Below are 23,384 nucleotides of genomic sequence, written 5' to 3'. Positions count from 1 at the left end.
GGAGATCACTCTCCGGAGTCTCCATCACTGTCCTGAGAAGAGATCACGGCCCTGAGAGGGAGCTCACTGCGCCGAGAGCGCCGCCGGCGCGGCGGGGGAAGCGGGAGGTGGGGGAAGCTGCCCCCCCGCGCCGTCGCCCCGGCTCCCGCCTCCCCGCCGCCCGCCGGGCGCGCGGCCGCCCCCGCCCGCCAGCTCGCACGGCGGCGCGGGCAGGGCCCGGCGCGCTGCGGCGGGCAAGGTTGGGGCGGCGTCAGCGGGCGCGCGGTGCCGGCTCCAGGGCTTTAAAGCAGCGTGTAAGCTGAGATGCTACCACAGACAGCGGCGCGGCGGCGGCGGCCGCAGCAGCTCTCCGAGCCTAGACGGACGCCCGCCTTTCGCCCCCGCCGCGACGCGGGGCGTGAGAGCGGACGCCCCGCAGCTCTAGGTATCCCCCGAGCCCCATGGCGACGTCCCGCGCTGCCCGCGCCCTCCTCCTTCTCCTCTTCTTTTGCCTGTCGGCTGTGCGGCGGGGGGCGCGGGGCGCTGGGCAGCGCCCGCGGGGCTGCCCGGCACCGTGTCGCTGCGAGCAGGAGGGCATGCTCGTCCGCGCCGACTGCTCGGACCTGGGGCTCACGGCCGTGCCTGCCAACCTCAGCGTCTTCACCTCCTACCTGTAAGTGTGGGCAGCCCGCGCGGGCGGCACGGGGAGGGGGCTCCGGCGGCCACCCCCGCGCCGGCGGCGGCGGGGCGGCCCCGCGGGACGGCCCGGGCCAGCCCCCGGTGGTGACAGGAGCCGCGCGGGGTCGGTGCGTTGCCGCGCCGCCGCCTGTAGAGAACATCCGACTTCAAATAAGTTTCTAATCGCTTTTTAATCAGCGGGCGGGTTGTAAAGCGTTTATAGGTATCTGGCTATCTCGGTGCCCGGTGCGGCGCCTGGAGGATCGCTGTGTGATGTGCCGTTTAGAGGGTAATTAAAAGCGATTGCAACAGCAGAAACTCGATTCGATCTGCAGGAACGTTATCTTCACCTTTGCTTCCCGGGACAGGGCTTTGAACTGCGGTTGCTGCTGATTTAATCTTTAACAGATCTCCTCTCGGGCTGAGGAAAGGCAATAAATAAAAGCGAGCTCCCAGGAGGAGGGTAGCGCTCGGAGGCCGGTGCGGTGCCCGGGCGGCCCCGCGCTGCTGCCGCCGCAGCGGGCAGGTGCCTGTGCCCGTGCCCCTACCTGCACCCGGAGCCGGGCCCGGGCTGGCGCACCCCTCCCCGCCCGAGCCCTCCCTCTGCCTCATAGTACCCGCCTCGCGGGGCATCCCCGCCGGGCCGGGCTGCGGTACTTGGAAACTCCTCTGCGTGTCTGGTGCGCTACTACGTCGTGTAGGGACAGGGACGGCGAGAACAGGGAAACTTGGTATTAACAACAACAACAACAAAAAACCTGTCCAAAACTACTGGGAAAGCTTTTTGTTTCTTTCATACTTCTTGGAAGATGAGACATCGTTTAGCCTCGCTTGCATTTGTATGTTGAAAGTATTGTTGCCCTGAAAGTGTTACATTAGTGCCTTCCTCACTGATTTCATACAGTTCTTTTGTGGTTGTGTGTCCAGTAGCTTGCTCACTTAATGCTTATCTTCCATATCCAGCATACAGTATGTCTGTTTCTGACTGTGTTTGTCCATCTGTATATTTTGACATGGTTGCTACTATGGTTACTATAAAGATGCTTTCACAGTATTGTCTGTCCAGGGCAATAAATCATAATTCTGAATTCACTTTTCTTAATATCATACTTTCAAAGGACATAAAACATATGTTGCATCTGAGAAACTAAACAAGAAATGGCCTTTCTAAGAGAAGTACAAACGTGACAACATTGACAAGGTAGAAATGAAGCGCAACCAATGAAATCTATTAAGTATATGCTAGGAGAAAGCTTAGTGAAAGTAGTGTTGGTTTAGAAAGGGGATGTGCGGCTGAAGGACTTTTCTAAATATTATTCATGTAAATACTGTTCTGAAATTTATCTTAATAAGATCAAGTTTAGCTTATTTTATAGTAAACGTTTCAAAGTCAAAGCTATTAGTAATGTTAAGAGGCGTAAGTCAGTGTTACTGGATGACTGCTTACAGTAGAGCAAAACTTTGACTATATGTAATAAGGATAAAATCTTTAAGATATATACAAAATCTGACTCTGGTTTCAAAAGTAACAGGTCGGGATTTTGGGTATACACAAGACACAATGTTTTTCAGTGCTCTGGAAGTCATAAGCAGAAAGATAGATAATGAAGGTATAAAGGCATAAGTTGTACGTATCTTGTGTCAAGAAGTAGATGTCCTAAATTCTTGCTTGTAGGATTGCTAAGAATGGAAAAATATTAAGGAACACATTGTTTGACTGTTCTATGAAGAGAAAGAGAACATAAATATGCACAATGATGTCAAAATACCACTGCTGTGATCTTCTGCTGTTGAAGAGATATATACCTCCAGTAACCTGCTTCTGGGTAAAATTATTATCTGGTCTGCACTTTTGGTTTTAAATCCTCTTGTCCTTCAGGAGGTCAGGAATTCTGTGCTATTCAATACTGTACACCCTGAAGTAAAAAAAAAAACACACCACTTTGGGACAGGCAGACTTTTAAATGGCCAAGACTGCATATGTACTCTTGTATAACAGTACACAAGACATGCAGCATAACAGTACAAAAGATTGTTTCTTACATATAGGCAGCTACACTTGCCCTTTTCCCAATTTACCAGGCTGTTATTCTTGGATTGATTAATTATTGCCTAATTATGCAGAGCTGTAGCTCCTGCCTGCCTTCCCTAAAGAACTGTCAAGTCTCATTGTCTGTAGATGGCTAAGCACTGGCAAATTTTAAAACACGCTTGCTTGTTTTAGAGATGTTTGCCTCCCTAAGTTGAGTAGTGGCCAACTAGATGCTCCTTGATTACAATTTTTTCTGTCTTTTTTTTTTTCCTCCCTAGAGAGACAGAAATACCTTTTTGTGCTGGGACAATTTTTACTTAAGATCAAAGGAGGAGATTTAACCTCTGTTCTCGCATCAACTTTCTTTTCAGCAAAAAACAAAACCCACTCCATCTTCTCTAGTCAATTCTGTTCTTGCACAGTAGACATATCTAACTGAAAATGGCCTGTGGTACTACTTTTTGTTAAGTTTGGACTTTTAAAGTTTTCTGCTAAATTTCTGTCATTTTTCTCTTATCTGGATACTTGCATGAGGAAAAAAAAAAGAGGTCAACATTTCCTTGGTGAGCACTGAAAATTATGTGAAAAGTTGAAATGCTGAGGCCATTAAAGTTTATGTTGGGACAAATGTGTACAGAGCATAATATATTGTGGTGACTGAATTTTGGATGTTTTTTATGATAGTGCTCTTGCAGCAGAGCTAAATGTAGTCTACAGATGGACCTGTTACATACTTCTCCATTCTCATTTATATGCCCCAGGAGCAACTCTTGCTTCTCATCAAAAATCTTTTTGTTTATGATTATGTGTCTGCTGCCATGAGCTGTTAGACTTTTTAAGAATAGACAAGGGGAATCCAGGAGTTTCTTTCCATTTCTTTTTCTTCATTTACTTTTGGCTAAATAGTGTACACGATGTATTTAATGCAATTCCTTTTGCCATAAATGAGAATTCCATGTGCTGATGCAGGGCAGCACTGAGTCTCTGTTTCATATTAAGAACATGTCACTTTCCTATCAGTACACAGTAGAAAGAAGAAGCCAAGAGCTACAGGTCTTTTGCACAAGACTCTCATTAATTTACCAATGAAGCCTAAGAGTTAGTGAACTGTTGTTACCATTTACTGTGATGTGGAAAACTGAGGCTAAGAATGGCTTGCTCAAAGTTAGAGGTAAAGTTTATGACAAAGCCATTAATGGAATACAGAATGTTTTATCCTAATGCCATTCTTTAATCACAGGCTCACCCTACTTCTCCTAAATAATTACTCATTAAAAAGGGTGTAAAATATGACAGCCTTTGCAGGAATATTTATTATGACAAATATGCAAAAAACCTATTTTCAGGTCTCACATGATGACAATACAGAAGATAGCTCTTAAAGATTATGCAGGTCTCTGCTATGTGTCTGGATAGCACAGAAAAGCAAATTTATTCCAAGTGCCAGGCCTGTCTAACAGTTCAGATGCTATGTTCTTTGTGATCAAAAACTCTCTCTCTCTAAGTCATAAACTTAGGGTAATATTTTAGGTAGAATATTAAGCATAACGTTTGCATCATGTTACCGTCTTAGACTGACACAGACATGCACGCATACATGGATAAATATTGCAGCATATGGTATATTGCCTTTCACATTACAGTTTACTTAATGGGTTATTTTGGGATGTGTGTTATTTACCTTAAAAAGTTTAATTTTGTGTACATTGTAAATATCTGTGGTAACATTTGGGACAATCTGATTAATGTAATTTTTAATTCTTCATAGAAATAGTTTTTAAGGTATATTTTTCAAAACTATCATAACATGGACAGATCAGTGGGTATTATAAGATTCCTAACATGTTAGTCTTCAAACAAATTTTGGCCTTTTGCTTCATTCATTGCCATAAAATTGTATCTGATGATAAATATTAGAATGGTAGGGGTTGGAAGGGACCTGTTGAGATCATCTAGAGATCATATTCCTGCAAAGCACAGTGAAAACTTCAGGGTATTTGAAAGTGTTTAAGATTATAAACAGAAAAAACCAAACAAATTTGGGAGGAAAAAAAACCCCTTTACTTTTTAAAAGTTAAAAAGTATATTCACAAAATTAATTACACTTCAGAAATAAGAAAGATAGTTTGGTTTGTGTCATGAATACCCAAAAACAGTAAGACCTACCCTTTGTGGTAAATTTGCGCTGTTTTAGCCTTTCTGATCTCACAGTGCAAACTCAAGTCTTGTCTGGATCTTCATCTAAAGTATCTTGGGAATAACTATAGGTTTTCAAAAGAGATCAAACAGCATGATATCTACTTATGAAGAAGTAAGCTTTATAAGTCTCTTACAGCTTCCAGATCCCTTGACAAGATATTGGTGTTAGGTAGTAAAATGCCTGCCTTTTCTTAGAAAGTACTTCTTTACATACCTACAGACTTTATAAACCATTCTTGTGCCTTTCTAGTGGAAATGAATTAAATTATTGCCATGTAGTTTCAGTTGATAATCTGAGTGTTGTCCCAGCTGAGGATGAAGGTAAATCTAGGGTTTGGATTTAGAATTTACTATTAAATCCCTCTTTTGAAAAGAAATCAGAGGATTTCCTCTCAACTCATGGCAATAGTAGGTATGCAAAGGTAAAATGTACGCATAGATAGACTAGAGGTACTTAAAAACTGAAGTAACAAATTGATTTGAAGTTCACGTTTGTTAGTTTCCAAGGGAGTTCCTTTAAATGTCAAAACATAATGTGTCAAATCAAAGTTAGCATCTTTGTGAGAAGTTTTGATTAAAATTGTATTTAATAAAAGAATGTCACTCTTCCCACTGGAGAATACAGTGCTAAAAATAACTCTTTACCCTGCTTCCTAAAGAGCCTTGTGCTGCTCTGGAGGGGGTAAAAAGGCACTCACACACACTACCTTTCCCCTTTGTGGCACTGGTTTTGTGGAAATGCTGCATAAATTGACAGGGAAAAGGAAGCTGTCTTTAGGATAGTAGAATATAAGGAGATGGCAGGGTGAAGGCACCTTCAATTGAGTTTGGTATCCAAGGTGCATAGGACAATTGGCTGGGCAGAGGGAGCCTGACTCCAGCTGAGAACACGTGCACTGGGCTGACCTTCCCAGTCAGCATGCCAGCAAAGATTAGGCTTTCCTCAAGTGCTCCCTTGTTAAACCCAGTCTTTTCTCCAATGTCATTTGTCTTTCAAATGCTTAAAATTGCTACTAATTTTGTAGCAGTCCAGATCACTTTCTTTTATTCTGTTTGTTGGGCAAGATAATATTTCATCTGCATGCACTGCTTTCTTAATTCTCTGTTATTTTACAATTTATTTTCCCTGATTTCCTTCTATGAACTGTCCAGCAGATCTGATTCTTTTCCCAGTAAAAATCATAGTAAATAAGGTGTGGTTCCTTTGGCTCCAAGTAAAATGACTGAGGGCAGAACATAATGTGATATTTGTGACTTTCCAAAACAGCTTTAGACTTCAGTTAGAGGAAAGTATCCTAACATTTTTTAAAATAAGGAGATGCAATCACCTCAGAAACTTAGCAGTTAATGTGGTGAATCCTTATACTACATGCTCTGTACTGTTTGCTGAGAAGACCTGAGAAACTTCTGTATGATTTTATGGATCAGACGTGAGAAATATAATGGTTGGAGAATTTTAAAAGAAGTAAAGGTAGTTGGGGAGGAGTAGGGCCTGAAAGTGTGTTACTGTTACTTGCTGAAGGACTGCTGTGTTCTTCTGTCTTGTGGAACTGAGATTTACATCAAAAATGCACAAAACCAAGATAATTAACAGCTTCAACAGTAGATGACAGTAACTCAGAGTACTTCTGCTTTTAATCCCAAGAAGCATGGTTCTTCTAAAAGCCTATGGACACCAGTTTGGACTTTTTGAATTAGAGACCTTGGAATGAGTATCAAAGCAGCAGCAGCCAAATAGAAATATCATCCTGGAATGTCTTTGCCATTTAGATGAAAAAGACCTCCAGAAGCTGCTGCTCAGAGATGTGTGATCACTCAAGCTGAGAGAGCACAAGCCAGCTGGTATTAAATTGGGAACTAGCAATACCTGGAACTTAAAGCAGGAATTAATGAGGCAGCAGTGCAGATCCCCAGGAGGTCATACTGTATGTCTCCAGATTGATAAGGCCTTTGCTCAGACAGTACATTCTGTATTATCTTCCAGTTTTATTATTTTGCTAAGTTTTACTGATTTCTAGCTATGAGCTTTGGGGTTTGGGGGTGATGGCCCATCCCCTTGTATTTTCGAGGCTAGACACTACTGCAAAAAAACAACAATTCTGAAGTGCAGTGCTATTTGACAGTGATAATTATGATAACCATTACTCCCAAATTAAGATTTTATTGATAACAAATGGACTCCTAGTTTGGGCCCAATTGTATGATTTGGCTCCAGTCCTGCAAATACTTGTACTTTAGTGTCAGGAATGGTTACACTGAAATCACATGTGCAAATGCTTGTTGGATAAAGACCTTGAATAATTCTAAAACAATTATCCCCTTCCCCAGATACCAACTCATTTGTGTGGAATAGTTTCACTAAGATGTTCTGCTGCACTGTCTCATTACACAGTCTAAGGTATTATGTATGTGATAAGATTTTAAAAGGCTTTCTGTCATTTTTTTTCATAGTCTTAGGTAAAATTGCTACTACTTTTCTGTTTTCTTCAGAGTTTTTTGCTGTTAGTTCCTTTACCAAACACTTCAGTCTGCTTTGCTTGAGGATGGACAGCACTGACATTGCACAGAAATAAAGCTTTCCTAGCCCTTGTTTCTGCAGCAGTAGGCACCTTATGATGCCAGTTATACCATGTCTGCTGGATTCTGTGATAATATAATGCTAGTCTAAGTGAATCAGAGAACAGATGTGAGATGATGTCAGCATTAAGGGAAGAATTAAGGGAATTGGTAACTACACCAATTTGGTATTCACTGTTTGTAAATGAGTCTCTATGTACCCTGAGGGGATAAGTAGGTCATAGCTGGCAAAGGAAGCAAGTAAGATAAGACAAAGTTCTCTCTCACCCATCACTGATAATTACCCATTCTGAACCATCTTGATGAGTAACTTGCCTTTGGGCCTTTATCCTTGATCAGTTTGGCATGGAGGTTGCCTCAGAAATTAAATCTTTCTCCTTTTGGTCTCACACATGATGAAGTTGCAATTATGTTTGTAATGGGAGGCAGACCAAGTCGTCCAGTGTCCATAAAGGAGATTCATCCATATGAAGGCATAGAAATCAATGTCTCTTAAAAACCTGGTTCACAGAGATTGCCGTTTTGGAAGCACAAGGGAAGGGGGAGGAACTGCTTCTGGGAATAGGGAATATTATAAGGTTGCTATAGCTGGCATCTAGGTAGAGAGACCTTTGAGCTCTGCTCCTGGATAAAGTAATGAAGTAATTTACAAATGTAAGCAAATTGTGGAACTATTTTGTAGTTTTACTCTATATGTGATGGCTAGGACAACTACCTACATCTGAGTTTGACTGATTTGGTAGTTGCTGATAAATAGTGGAGATCTGTAGATGAAAAGCTTTTAATGAGGTGCTAATTATAAATATGACATGGTCAAATAAGGTGAAATCCCAAAGGATTTTCTTCTCTTCCTAAGGATGTATGTCTGTCTGAGTTTTGCTCATGACTTTCTGTGTGTGCTGAACCTTGTGACATAAGAGATTCTTATTGGAGCAAGTGAAATCTATACAGGCATCCAAAAGTAATATTTGACCTGTTGACAAGGAAATAAAGGATCCATATGCTTGGTGCAATATGAAAATATTGTCTGCACTCTTGCTGAAATTGTGCAAAGACAGAGATTTGGAAGGAGGCCAAAAGAAGTGCAGGTTCAACCTTGGGAACTGACAAGAGTCTCAGGGAGTATATTGCAGTCCTAAAGTGCCCCTGCTTCACTATATTGACTTCACCCTACACCAGCCACACACAACTACAGAAGATTAACTGAGAAGCAAAAACTACATTGTGAAGAAAGATATGGCAGGTAACTTGGGAATCCTTTTCATATCAGTGCTGCAGAGTAATGAAATGTGACTCTCATCAGATTGCTCAACCAATTTTGAATCCTCAGAAGTGGTAATAATGCAACTCACAGTTTACATTCATATATGTGTCTGCAATAAGACTTTGTAGTGTACATTTACATTGGTGTAGTTATTATCAGAAACGTTTGTGACTAACTGGCTTTTGTGGAGGTTAAGACCTTTTGTGGAGGTTTTTGTGGTGGGCTGAAGAGTAAGGGTTTGCAGTGTTGCTGCTGCATGTTTTTGAAAACTGAGTGTGGAGCACTGTGGAAAAGTTAATTAGTAGCAGAATAAGGAGTTCACGTGGTGTTCTTTAGGCCTAGTGCTGAAAAGGGATAATGTGAAAGCTCATGATCTGAGAATAGCATCCAAGAGGACTGTAAGTACCTCAGCATCTGGAGGCTACACATTGCCTCTTAGCTGTTGCCTAAACATATGTAGAGCAGTGTGAACTGCTGTATGCCAGAACTTTACTTCTTTCTGGCCAAGACAGAAGATGTGAAAAGAAAGAACAGGACAAGCATCTTGGAACATCCCGTCTGCCTGAAGGCCAGAGACAGTATGGATCATAGCTGAACACATTCTTGAAATCTTGAAGTACATGGTTTTAGAATAAAACAAGTGCTTACTGAATACTGATAAGAGAAAAACTTTCATCTGGAATAGAATAAAACATTGTGTAGAAACAGATATATGTGGAAGAATATTGTAGCAGAAGTATTTCTTAAGTTATCTGGATGAAATATGTAAAATAAATTATTATAGTAAATGAAGAAAAAAAGACCCAGTGCCAGATTCATCTCTGCATTTCATTCCATGTGTGTAACTTGATAGACTTACACCAAGAAAGATGTGTCAGTCTTTCTAGTACAACTAAAAGGGGTTTTTAGAAAAAAATATATTGTAAGCATGCCACCAAGTGAGCATTGCTGCCTTGCTTGTATTAGGATGTAGACTCTGGCAGGAGAGTTGTTGTGTTATGTCAGGGAATTGTGGTCGACTGTACAGACTTTCCAGCAGTTTGAAGAAGGAGGCATTTTTTTCATTTTTAAGTCTTTTGCTTGTCATTACTGATAGCATTCAGTAAGAAGAGCAACAGACATTTTTGGAGGATGGTTACACCACACTGTGATACATTAATTCCGTTTATCTTAGACTGCGAGTACTATCACATCCAACAAAGTAACCAAAATGACATTTCTGTACACATTGGTGCCTCAGCAATTCTGCCTTCAGTGCCTGTCTCCAGCCAATCTGTGAAGAATCCCTTAAACCTAAAGCCAGATGTGGTCTGTTTTCTACATTTATTATCAACCATGGATACAGCAATTTGCAGTCACGTAGCTCTGTATTTTTGCTTTTCTGCCCATAGAGTAGTGCTGTAAGAGGATCGGATTTCACAAATAAGTTGTAATGTCCAGATTCACTGGATGGTAGTAGTTACAGTGTTGCGTCTCTCTGTGCGGAGTACATAGAGAAATACTGCATGTGCACAACACGCTGCTAGTTTAATCTCTTCTGATGAGAGTTTGAGAAAATTATTTATGAGCCAGTTGGTTCCCAGTGAAGCTAAAGCTGAAACTCCTTTTCATGATCAGGACTAAGCTCCTGCTATGTCACAGTTGATTTTATTGTAGAATGTTCTGTTGGGTCTCATCTTAGGCAAATGACTCACTCTTTATCCAAATATCACCATATGTTGTGTACACAAACAGATTCGGTTTTCATATTTAGTGAAATAATTACCTAAGTACACAATGATAGTAATTAATTGTAAATTACATTCATTAGTGGTTTTGATTATCTTACCATGGAGAGATTCCATTAAAGTGTTCACAGCTTTTATAAGGCAGCATTAAAGCATTTGTTCAAGAAGTATGTACTGATCAATGAAATGTCTTGGTTCAGTACTAGCCAATGTGGCTCTTCAGAAGATGGATTCAAAGAGTTGACAAAGCAACTACTGTATTTGTGTACTGTTTAACTCATGGAGCAGCTCCTGGCTTATTAGGCAAGCCTAGGTCTTCAGTGTGACAGGCAAAAGCCTGAGTCAGTGCAATTAGAGCAGACCTGTTGCTACTGCAGTGACCTTGGGTGCACTTCGGGAACATGGGGTTCAAGACCGTGTAAGCTGACCTGAAAGCAACAGCCCAGGGCTGCAGCAGGTGGGAAGGATGACACAGAACAAAGAGAGCTCAAAATTTTGCTTTATGAAGTGGAATTTCTCAGTAGTTACAGTATGAGAAGGAGACTTTGAAGTTACGTACTGAGATGATTCTACAGTGCTGCTTCAGAGTGTATAATTCTCGAGCAAGTGTTTAAGTTATACAATATATGTATGTATATAACTTCTAGTTTAAAAAATTGGGGTTTTTAATGTTTTGTCATGTGTCAGGACAAGAACAAAGAAATAACTGCACAGAGATTGCTTTTAGCACACAGGATGTTAAACATGAAGGAACAAACCCCAGCAACATTCAGATATCCGTCTTTTATGTCATCATCCATCAGAACAGATGATGCAGTTTATCAAGAATTTTATTTCTCATTACTTTTTTTTTTTTACTTCTTTCATATTCATAAGAATCTTGAGAGGGTTGTCTCTGGCTGTCATTTAGAAAAATATGTAATTAAATGTTTAGATAGGCAAGATGGTGGTTAGGTTTACTGCTGACATAAGATCATAAACTATTTTTAAAAAATATTATAAAGCACTTGGAGAATAGATTGCATTAACATTTAATTACTAACATATTAACATCAAACGTAACACTGATGGATGAAAATTCAAACTAGACAAATGAAAGTACATGTTAGACCATGGAATAATGTCTTCAGACACATGACATGACGTAGATATGCCATTTTCTATGCATAAGTAAATAAATAACACTTAAGCTTCCCACTGTAGAGAAACAAGTTTGAGGTGTCACCGTGTAAGTATATACCTAAGGCTGAGTGATGTTATAATGAAAAAAAATATTGATTTTACTACCAGTTCTGTACCTCATGCTACTCTTTTAGTATTAACAAAGTACATTATACGGTTGACTTCAAAAGATAATGTGTTAACTCACAGCAAGAGGATGACTGCAAGTGTGCAAGCAGTAAAGAATAAGACAGCTGTCTACATTTGGTCCTCAGACCACTGACGAAATTTCTGTCATGTTCCTAGGTCTGTCCTTGTTGTGGAAGTAGTTATTGTCAAACAAATCTGAAAACTGAGTGGTCATGTTAGCACAGTGAACTGTATAAGCTCTGATAAAATAGAATGAAATTATTGAAGGGTCTACAAATTATGATGCAATGAAATAGGGAAAACCAGTTGAATTATTAGTCAACCTGTGTTCTGTAGCACAAAATAAGAGACTGCAAAATGGATCACATCAAATGCCTGGCTGCTTTGCAAGGTATTTAACTGCTACCTTGTAAGTGAAAACAAATCCGTTTGTCCCATGGTATTATAATACACTCATGAACATTATTCCAAAGAGCACACTGACCCTCTCTGAATGCTGTCAAAATCCTAATTTTAGCTGCCCTCAAGACCAAAGTTTTTACAGATAGAAGCGGAGTGCTTTTTAAAGTATTAAACATTGGTAACTATTATTACAGGAATCTCTTTATTATGAAGAGGATTATTTCTCATTTTGAAGAGAAAATATATGTACAGTCTGTTGTATTCATCTCTCTAAACAAAAGCCTTAATCTTTTTTTTTTGCTGTAATGACAAGGGGTTTTTTTAAATTCTTGTAGAGTTCTCAAATAACAACTGTTCAGTGTACACAAAATTTCTCTTTTTTTCCCCAATTCTTTGCTTACCAGAATAAAAAAATAAAGATTAATCAAAAATACCTGCCATTGCAGAGCAAATTTTTGTTTGCTATAATTACTGTGCCTGGAAGACAGCAGAATTATTATGTAATGGGCACGTTAGATTTAACTCACAGTTCGTATTTGAGAGTAAGTCATGAAATCTTATAACATTGGTGGTTAAGTGAAAACATGAGAAAGAGGGCAGGAAACCGTTTATATGCTTTATTTTCTGATATGTTTTATCTATACACTTTTCTTTCCTGGTCTCGCCAGCACAGAATCTCCTCCACACCAGAAACCAAAATGGACTTTTTCCCTAAGTTGTGAAAGGTAACATATTTAGGACTTGCCAGATCTATGAAGAAAAACAATTTTGGAGAGGTAGACCAGCAAAAGTGAATTTCCACATTGCCAGCACATATGCTGACTTCAGACACTCCCAGCTTACGCATAATTGTCAATTTCACTTACTGGGGCAGGGCACTGGAAGAAGTGGCTTTCTGCAACTTCTCCTTCAATAGGAGCTGCTTGTCTTTGCTAGTTAAGTTTATGAATTTACAAAATTGAAAGAAAATATTGCTCAGAATTTTCTGGAAGATTTCAATTGGAAATAGAAACTCAGGAAAAAAATGTGTTTCCCTATTAAGAGTTCCTCCGCAATACAGACAGTTTAAGATGTTCATGTTGCCTTTATTCCCCTCAGAGACAGTTGTTACCACCCTCCTGCTCTGGGCTTCATCTCTCTTGGTTTTGCTGATTCAGGTGTTTCTTGGGCTGCACTCCTAAGCAGATCTGTGAAATAATCCAGTTTAAAAAGAAACACATTTCTGGTCTTTGAAAAATATATATCTAATTTCAGTGATGTGGTTTAGAATGTAGCCTCAGAAACAGCCGAACCAACACTGCCAAAGGGACAGTGACAACTGATGGGGAGTTCAGTGAGCAACTGAAAGGAAATGGAAAACTTTTCAAGTACCTTTGTACCACTGCGGTTTCCAATGCAAAAATGAACATACATAAACCCATATGGTTTTGATTTTGTTATCTTTGCTCATTAGTCGTGTTCATTAGCAAAAGTCTTTTGCATTGATTAATTGTGTATAGTTGATAACATGGCATTTTGTAAAAATTCCATTGGAGATGCTTATAATAGGCACAGTATGAATTATTCAGACTATTCCAGATTAGTCTAGAATTCAACAAAACTAAGCATTGGACATTCTCAGAGAACTTGAGTTCATTTGCAGTGGTTCAGTTTAGTACTCAAGTGAGATAAAAACTTTCACCCAGACACAGCCCTATATAAACAACCTCACAGAGCCAGTTTTTAATTTGTGAGTCAAATAAATATGAAGTTTATACATCAGCTAATTTCAAAATAATGCCTGGGTAAAAAAACTTTTTGAAAACTGGAAAAAAATATCCCCACGATTCCCTATTGAGGTATCCACATGTAAAATGTTTTGTATGCTTAAAGACAAACTTCACTCAAGGTAGAGGTATCTTTAGCATATAGACTACTAAAGACCACATTTAAGAGAGGGAAAAAAGACTCATCAGATAGGAGCCTACAGTTAAAAATGCTACCTTGCTCTGAAATACCTATGAAATATATCAAACAGAGCAGCACTTCACCAAATTATTAGCAACAAGATTCTAATAATTATTATTAACCCTACAGAGAAGTGTATGGCTTGTGTATAGATACTTGACATTTTTAAAAGAATAATTTACTTCCTTTAGACACGGTGGCACAATTATAATGTAATAATAAGGGGGGGGAAAAGAAGCATCTTAAGTGGTTGCAGCAGCCAATTTCACATGTATTTTCTATTTTTACTTTACTACATTTGCAGAAAGGGAATATTCAGCCTCCCAGCTGCTATTGCTTGCTTTGGAAATCAAGCCAAATTCTGCGTCTCCAACTGATACTCACCAAGTAAAACAGATAAAAATACTGCAGTCACATTTAATAGTTTATCATCTCATATATCACTTTACCAAAAAAAACCCCAAAAGGTAGACATGTTTGGTTTCTAAAAAACTTAAACTAATTTTATGTTTCACTTTTCTAAAATTCAAGAATGTAAGAAACGGTACACTTGGGGCACTAAAGAAAATGTACTTATGAATCATCTGATTGTGTGTCTGTTACAGTAGCCAGAGACTGCATTTTACATGACAGTGTTGATCAGAACTTTTTTTCATTACTAAGATTTGTATTATAACATTTTCTAGCCAGTTCTTGTTATCTTTTTATACATTTAATAGAATTCCTTACAAGTTTTATATATATAAAATATAATCAGATTATAAAACATATTTGGAGGATTTGTTATTTTTTAATCAATAAATATATTCTCATATATAACAAGATAAGTAGAATTATAGTTTGAAAACCTTGCTTCTCTTACTTAGTGTTCAAGGCAAGGAAAACTGTTAAATATACTTTTGTAAACACTGTTTCCTGAAATCATCTTTATTTGTTTTACAGTTTAGAAAACTCTGCAGGTAGTCTTAAGAGCCTGTTCAATTCATTATCATTAAATCAACAACCAGAGCTTCTTTATGCCATTCCCTGGCAGGATTAATAGATTTTGGCATGATTTGTGCATTTAACAGTGAAAGCTCTTGCTGGGTAAGCTAGCAAGCTTGACTAATTCTCAGTTGTACTGACTTCGTAAACCTATTTTAAGGTTTTAACTTTGACTAAAGATTAAAGGTAATAACTTCATGCTGCTGCCTTTGAATATATGATATTCTAATATGTTTATGATTAATAAGTCTAAGTAAATTATTGAATATATACTGTATGGTACACGTGAAAATATGTATGTAAGGGATATTTTACAACATCTTATAAACTGTCATTTTTATAGTTTAAAATGAGATTCAAAAAACAACTGATGTATTAATATTAAAATGTCTGCATATATTTAAGTGCTTGAAAAATTATACATAGAATTATTGAACTTCACAACAGTAGTATATCATTTGTTTCAAAACAACTTACACTTGAATCAGAAAAGTGAACTATTATGGTTTTATTTGATTTAAAGCTGGCTGGCTCAGCAAAGCCATTTTAACCTGTAAAGCATTCCAGCTACTACCAAGTTTTTCACCTTTCCAGACAACCCTAGAATCAGTATTCAGAAAAGCCTAAAGAAAGGAGAAAAGAGAGGAAAAAATATTTTCAGCCTGTCTGACAAGACTACATAAAAAGCTTGTGATCAAAGGGTCTTAAATACACGTTACTGGTGTGACAAACAACATTTTTGTCCCTTTATTAGATTTATTTTTCTTCTCAAAACTGCAGTGGCCAGTGTATAGTTTGTGAAAGAAAGCTGGCAGGGTTGTATTCTTTGATTCCTAATTAACACCTTCAGTCTCAAAAGAGAACTAACAGAAATACCATAAAATGTTGCAGCTGCATTGTTATTCCGCTTGGTTGGTTTGTTAAAAGTCGGCTGGGCATTGGCAGCTGCGATAAAGGAAAAGCTCAATGGATGTTTTGTATTGTGCCTACTGAAGTGAAAGAAGGCAACCATTTTATTTTCAAATGGGCAGCTGCATAGTGATGTTTAAATGGAGCTAAATGTGAGATTTACTGTTAATTTATAGTAATTGGTTATAAATAAAGTAGCGGTATAACTTGGCTTTCATCTATTAAAGCCATAGAACACAAATTGAAGGGAAATGAGTTATGAAGGTTAAAAAGTGAACAGTAAAATCCTAGGGTGATAGAAAATAACTGCTTGAAGCACTCAGAGGGAGTAATGGTATTCAGTTTTGCAATGTAATGCAGCAGCCACCTTGGAATCAACTAGCTAAGCCATTCTTTAGATCATGCTTTGAGAAGTAAAGGTAGACATTGCTTTGTCCCACTATAGCAAAAAAACCAAAATTTTAATGCTGGGATCAGAACCAAATGGAACTCTGCCTGGAGAGCGTAGGGTTGTATTTTGGGTAGTAGAATAAAGGGGGCATTTAACTCTGGTTAGATAAATCTCACTCACTTTCAAAAAATGCAATTAGGGAAATATGTAAATCTAGATGTTTCATCAAATGCTAGCTAAGGGGTTACCAGTTCTTTCCTTGCACAATGACTGAACTAAAGAACTTCAATGTCTGTGTAAGAACCATTGTCGCAGCCCCAGAGCCTGTTGGAAACCGAGTCCAGACTGGCCGTGGGAAATACCTACATATTTGACACAGGCCCCATTTCTGAGAGAAAAGGGGGTGGAATAGAAAGTATGGAGATTTTACTGTTGCATTCTAATCAGCCATGATCTGCCTAATTTGCTTTGATCAGGAAGATAAACTAATTTTCCTATAGGCTGGATAAAAGTAATTAGCAATCCAATGCTTTCATGTTTTTGAAAAGGGTAAAGAAAAGAAGAGCAGAAATTGTAATGGTGGGAGCAAAGTACCCCTTTTTGACTCATCTGAATGCATTGTTAGTTGAAAATAGGATGGTGCCACAGGAGAGAGGCCCTGATTAAGGTGGTTTTATGGGCTGGGATGTCATTGTACAACATGATCTGTTATGCTATGCAGCTGAACGTTTCTTAAGATTAAGTTCACATGAATTTTAGGGTATTTATGTTCTGTTTTCTTTTACCAAAAAACCCCTATCCTGTGTAAACAGTATGTCTGCCGTTCTCTGAGGTTGCCATTTGATCTCCCAAGGCATTTTGGTATCTTTCTCCACAATCGCATTAGAATAATTTAGTGGTTAACTAAAAACTGGATCTGCTGTTACCATAAGCCTTTAAGATGAGAGTTTCTAAGTAAAATTTAAAAAAAAAAAAAAACGTAGCCAAAGGTAAGTTATTGGATATCCCCATCTCCTGATTCTGTTAGGTAAAAATGGTGTGATCTGTGGACCTGAACTGCGACTATTAGCCTGACACTTGAGCTATAGTGTAGTGTACCTATATATATAGTTGGCACTGTGACCTGTTCTAGGTGGACCTGCTTCAGCAGGGGGCTGAACTAGACGATCTCTAAAGGTTCCTTCCAGCCCCGACCATTCTATGATTCTATGATACTTCAGCTGCTTTCTGGGAGCTGTTATTCCTCCCTGGCTTTGGCCATTCCATTTAAGTATACATCAAGATGTCTTGAAAGATATAAGTTTCACTATAAAGCCCTCAATATGCATACATAATGGAATTCCAGGACACAGAACTGGCATCTTTGCCCAGCAAACAGTACTCATTCAGATAATTTAACTGAAATCCATAGGCTACAGAATCCCTCATTTTTAATCTCTGTCCTTAAAATGAAAATTGTTGGGGAGATATTTGTTAGCCATCTTAACTAGTATTAAACTAAGAAGCTTTCAAAGAATACGTCTTCCTGTAATTGTTGTATGTTGCACTGATGCTGATCAGCAGTCTGGTGCCCTGTCAGTAACATGCCGATTACCATAAGCAGACAGATCTCTAGATTGTCCATCACATATGACTTAGAAGAAATTACTGGGCTGCATTGTTCAGCTTTTAGCTGTCTCACTTTCACAAACTTGACTTACAAGAGTATAGAAGGTATTTCAGGGGCGCAGTAGGGGCCTAAAATACCCATTCCCTGCAGAGGTGAGACGGATCTTCCATGAGCATTAAGGCCTCATATTTGTACACACTTCTGTGCTGTGCAATAATAATGCAGAGAGGAATCATGTAACCTTAGGCTGTACTAAATGAAAATTAAGGATTATGTGTTCCCCCAGGTTTCCCCATCTTTTTTTATGAACTGAGTAGTTCAGCAGGCAGTTTCAGCCAGCCTGCTTAATAATTCTGTCTTCCTACCTCTTTGTATTTTGAATGTTATATTTAAAAAGTCAGATAAACATAAGGACTCTATTTATCATTTGTGTAACAGTTGTATTGCAATCCACAGCCATAATTGGGATCCTGAATCCACTGTAACAGTTAAAATACAGAGGCAAGCTCTATAAAAGCTTTCATAGGGAAAAAACCAGCCATTTGTGATGAATGGGAAAAACATTTATGGTGTGGATAGAGAAACAGGGGCATATGTTCTATCTCAAAGACGTTCCTATTAAAAAAATAATAAGCTTTAAAGACTGAGTTTGGAAAATTGATTTCCCCTGCCAGCAAGATGCATTGAATAGTATTTTGAGAAAAAAGCTGTGTTCCCATATGATAACACTCTTAAAACTGAACTAGATAACAGATTTTTCAGTTACCTTTCTGTGTCCTAAAATATGTTGGCACTGAACATCTGCAGTTCCAACCATGTGATGTCAGCTGCAAAATATACTTTAGCTTGAATGTGAGAACATGGTCACAAAAATAAAAATTGATGGACGAGTTATAAAGAATAGTAGAAGCATTCATTGAAATACCACTGAGAGTTGCAGTTAGCCTAGGAATATTTATTGGTTTTGCTTAAGGAGGCAGCACCACCTCACAGATTAATGCATTGGTTTGAGATTCAAGTCTATATTTTCTTCCATTTAATTATTGAATTGCTTGGTCTGCAGCAAAATTAGTTTGTCTCCTACTCTACGGTTTCCTCAACTCCTAAATAGTAATTACCTCTTTCTTCATGTTCTTTGAAAAGTATTGCATAATTGAATATTGCTGTAAAAAAAGGGCAAGAGAGAAGGGACAGTAAGTGCATAAATACCTCAGCCCAAAAAATTCCCCCCACCACCCACTAATACACATCCTTCTTGGGTATGGAGGGAGCAGAAGTTGTTCCTCTGGCATTCCCAAGAGAAAAGATAGCAATTCTGTCTCAGATCTTTGAATTACATCACTTTTTCTGTAGAATGTGAGTTAAGAGTGCAGAGTCATACAGCTTTTATTCACAAACCTGAGGGGAGAGTGGGAATTGCTTTTGTCGTTCTTTTCAAGTTGCATGGAAATTACTTTCCTAAATCCTTAGTTTTTCTGAATAAAAACCATGAGGAAATCCAAGAATCTATGACTCTTACAGAAGGAAAACACTGACCCTAATTAAGAGAGTTTTCCTTCTTCTATAGCATTCTGTTCATTACAAGACTAAGGGTTTTTAAATGTACATTCTCATCGGAATATGGAAATACACAACTCTCAAAATGGTGCAGAAAAAAACCAGTTTTACCAGGAATACTTCACACTTTGTGATATCACTCATTTCTAGACCCAAAGGATTTAACAAACATGAAGTCACATCGATGTAGAATTTTTTAGGAAGATGTGTGTGAGCTCTGCCTGTGTTCTGAGCCATCTGGAAACCATCAGCAAAGCATTGCGCCTGACCTTACCTGAGCACTAACCTTGCCAAAAAAGATGGTTTTTATCTGGAGACACCTAAATGTCTGCATGGGAGAGAACAGCATCTCACTGAACATAGAGGAGTCTGACTACAAGACAGAGACTCATGTGAAGTTGGTCTCACTAAGCTCTACTTTGATGAAACACGTCCCAAGTTACAGAGAAGAAAGACTTTAAAAATCTTTAAGTCTTCTTACAGCCTAACTTGCATTTACTTTCATAATGGTGTTTATTAAATCATCCTTACTAAATAGTCTGTATTTCTAGGAAGATCTACCCATTTATATTTTTATAAAAGAAAGCCCAACAATCAAGTCACAAGCCTTATCATACACTGATGAAAGTAAAGACAACTTTTTAATTTCCCACGTAAAGAAACCTAGTTTCTTTCATTAAAAGAAGAGCTTGAGTAAGCAACCAGACATTACAGTTTGTTTCGTTTGTCAGAAAACTAAAGTATTGGTACAGAGAAGGAATCAAGGAAGCAGATTTCTCCATCTAATTTCCTTGCACTACCACTACTATAAATATTGTGCATACAATTTATCTTGTACTTTAGTTGTTCCTGAAGTCAACTAGACTGATATTCATCTGCAGATTCACATGCTGACCTTGAATGCAACTGTCTAGAGTAAGCAGCATCTCACTCTCCTAACAGTCAGTGTAGTCCCAGTCTTAGAGTTAATCACTAATCACAGTTATCTATCTAGATTTGCCTTAGTGTATCTTAGCTGGCCTTCAGTTGCCCCTTTAAAATGTGACAGGTCATGTCACAGTTCATGTTTTATTTACCAGGCCCATGCAGATGTCACAGGTAATGAAGGATGTTTTGGATGACTCTAGTTACCTATTATTTAGCAAACTAAATTGAGTCTCAATTCTTTAATGCACATGAAGCTTCATTTAGATGCACACATGTACCTGCCTTATGCCATTTAAGGTACTGCAAGTTATCTGAGGTGTTTCCATGGGGTGTGTGTGATACAGCCTCTACAGGAAGTGCATCTCCTCCTGTGTGGAGAGTGTTTTCTGGAAGCCAGGCAGAAAACTGTAAGTCATCTCAAAAAGTGACGCACAGATTAAAAATGTGGCCTAGTTCACTTTTTATCAGCCAAGAACCATGGCACAGTTTCCCTAGAAATCCTCAGGACACATGGGGAATCGCAGTATTACTAACACAGTAACTTGGGGTGTGGGCAGGAGACAAGTTTGGAGTAGAAAACCTCTTTTGTTTAAACTTGTCTGATAGGCCTCATTTTAGTTTTACAGTGAGTTGAGCTGAGCATGCATTATCTGTTATTGTATGTGCCCAAGCTGCAGAGAGTTTTCACATTTAAATTGTGAGGTCTTTTCCATTGATAGCAAAAAACAGGTGGAACATGTCCACATAGGTGGACAATAAGGCAAACAAAAGAAGGTATAAGGTGGGGCCTGTATCCTTGATTAAGCCTCTTCCTTTCAATGGTATTAGAGGGAAGGATAATCTTTGTGTATCCTTGTGAGGAATGTCTAGATGTCCTCAAGTTGGGTGTTCTTGATGTTCACGGTAAATTGTACAGTTTGGTGAAAAGGCAATTTGTTCAAACAATAAGACCTACCTGGATTGGGGAAAAATTGACAGGGATTTCATTTTTAATATGAAAAGATTTGCCTAGCATTGTATCACTGTCACCTTGAAATTTGCTTGGAGTCTCCAGTGTGTGATCTTGTTCTCTTTTTCTTCTTTTCTGTGGTGCATAAATATTTTTACCTGATTATTTCCATCATCGTCATCATCATAAGGGGTTAAAGTCTCTCCATTTGCTTCATTTAGAGAAATGTAAATTAATACAGTATTGCTGTAAAATAAGAGAACAAGGCAATATATAACATACTATAAATTTTTAAGCCTGTTGTAAATTTATAAAGTTTTTGTAAATTATCACAGGGTAAAAATGTTGAGTAATGACTTTTATAAAGTTCTTGTCCTTGCTTTTGATATAAAACAAACAAAAAGTCTTCTGACATCTGATTAAGTGAAATTTTAGACTTTTGGTAGATAAAGAAATCAGGTTGTGCTTTAATCAATTTCACCGTTGAATTAGAAGAAACATACCTTCCACTCCTAAAATAGTAACATAATTGTAAAGTTGTCAGTCTAGGGTTCCTATTTGAACCGATTACGCTTGATAAAAATAACAAGCCATGACGAATAGCGGGGCTAGGTTTCAGTAGTTCACTGAAGAATGTCTCTACCAAGTCTTTGTGGCAAAATGTCTTGTTTGCAGGACAAATGCAGAGTTGAAATAACAACCTATGAATACCACTGGTGAAATGGCTATGTACACAAGGTGAATGCTAAAGTTTTCCCTTCTGAATGGACCTTTTAATCCAGGCATTATCTAGGCTCTGAAAAAGTCTTCACTGGCCTTACGTACAGATTAATGGGAAAAGCTGAGACACAGAGTTGGGCTATTTGCAGAAACAGTTTTCAAGATTTACTGATGGTTGACAAATGCCATTTAAGCTTTCAAAGGCATCAATATGCTATTGAAAGGGATTTAGAGGGAAATCCTCCCACTATAGAAGGCGAGGACTTTGAAGGATCTCGGTGGAAGCCCTTGGTCTCCCCACCCCTTCAAACCTTTCACTAGCTTCCTTCAGCATATAGAGCCCTGAAACGCGTGGCTGTGGGAAAGGGTGGGGGGGTGGGGGGGAGGTCCCTTTCAAAGGCGTTTGCAGATAACTGAATGTGCCAATCTGCTTTTGTTCAGGCATGAGAACTGAATGGAAGTGTTTCCAGAAAAAGTCTCTTGTGGTCATGGTCAGCTTTTCAATAGACTTTCTGCTAATAGATTTTTAATATAGGAGTTGGAAATGGTGAAATACAAGTTTGAAAATTTTATTGAATTGAAAAATTACCCAGAAAAGACTCTCTGCCCTATAGCATTTGTTAGCGAGGCTACCGCTTCCATCTTTAACACTGACTTTTAAAGAAAAGTAACCTCATACATTATACATGTGACAAGACAAATCACCTGAGCTCTAAGTTTAATTATTTAAAATAATGCCTCATCTTTTTTTTTTCCAGAGACATTTGAAAACCTGTTTCTGTGCTCTTTCTTTTCTCTGGTAATTTAAAAGCTCATTTTCAAACCACATGCCTTTATTAAAAAATGTCCATTATGGGATTAGGTTAGAAAAAAAGCCACCTTAGATGACCATGTTTTTGTTGAAGGGGTTTTAATTTAAGATCAGGATGTCTTGAAGTTCTCGCATTTTCCTGTGCTGTGCTGAATCTGCAGGACTCAAGATGAAAAATCTGAGGAGCTTAATAAAACTGCTCAAATGAAAAAGCGGCAGAACCTGCTGGACAGTTCCAGACAAGGGAACTCTCTTGAATCTTTCGTGGCTCATGCAAGCATATACTCAGGCTTTATTCAGGAAGGTCTTGATGGGTTTGTGTTTTTTAGTCAGAACGAATGCCCACCAAACCCCCTTTTAGGTCCTTTTAATAGCAACAATATTACATGCATGTAAAACCATGCGGTGCTA

The 23,384-nt window shown here is 38.6% G+C and overlaps 1 protein-coding gene across 1 annotated transcript in view; it reads left to right on the top strand.

Moving 5' to 3' along the window:
• The first annotated feature begins 440 nt into the window (after positions 1-440).
• Positions 441-23,384, top strand: part of LGR5 (leucine rich repeat containing G protein-coupled receptor 5) — an 87,607-nt gene continuing 64,663 nt past the window's right edge. Inside the window, exon 1 of the mRNA XM_061999597.1 lies at positions 441-652. Within this exon, the coding sequence (XP_061855581.1) occupies positions 441-652 (212 nt within the window). The remainder of the gene's footprint in view (positions 653-23,384) is intronic.

This window comes from Colius striatus, chromosome 1 (genome assembly GCF_028858725.1).
Source record: "Colius striatus isolate bColStr4 chromosome 1, bColStr4.1.hap1, whole genome shotgun sequence".
Lineage (NCBI taxonomy): Eukaryota > Metazoa > Chordata > Aves > Coliiformes > Coliidae > Colius > Colius striatus.
The sequence above is the reverse complement of the archived record's forward strand: the minus strand, read 5'-3'. Positions and strand labels throughout refer to the sequence as shown.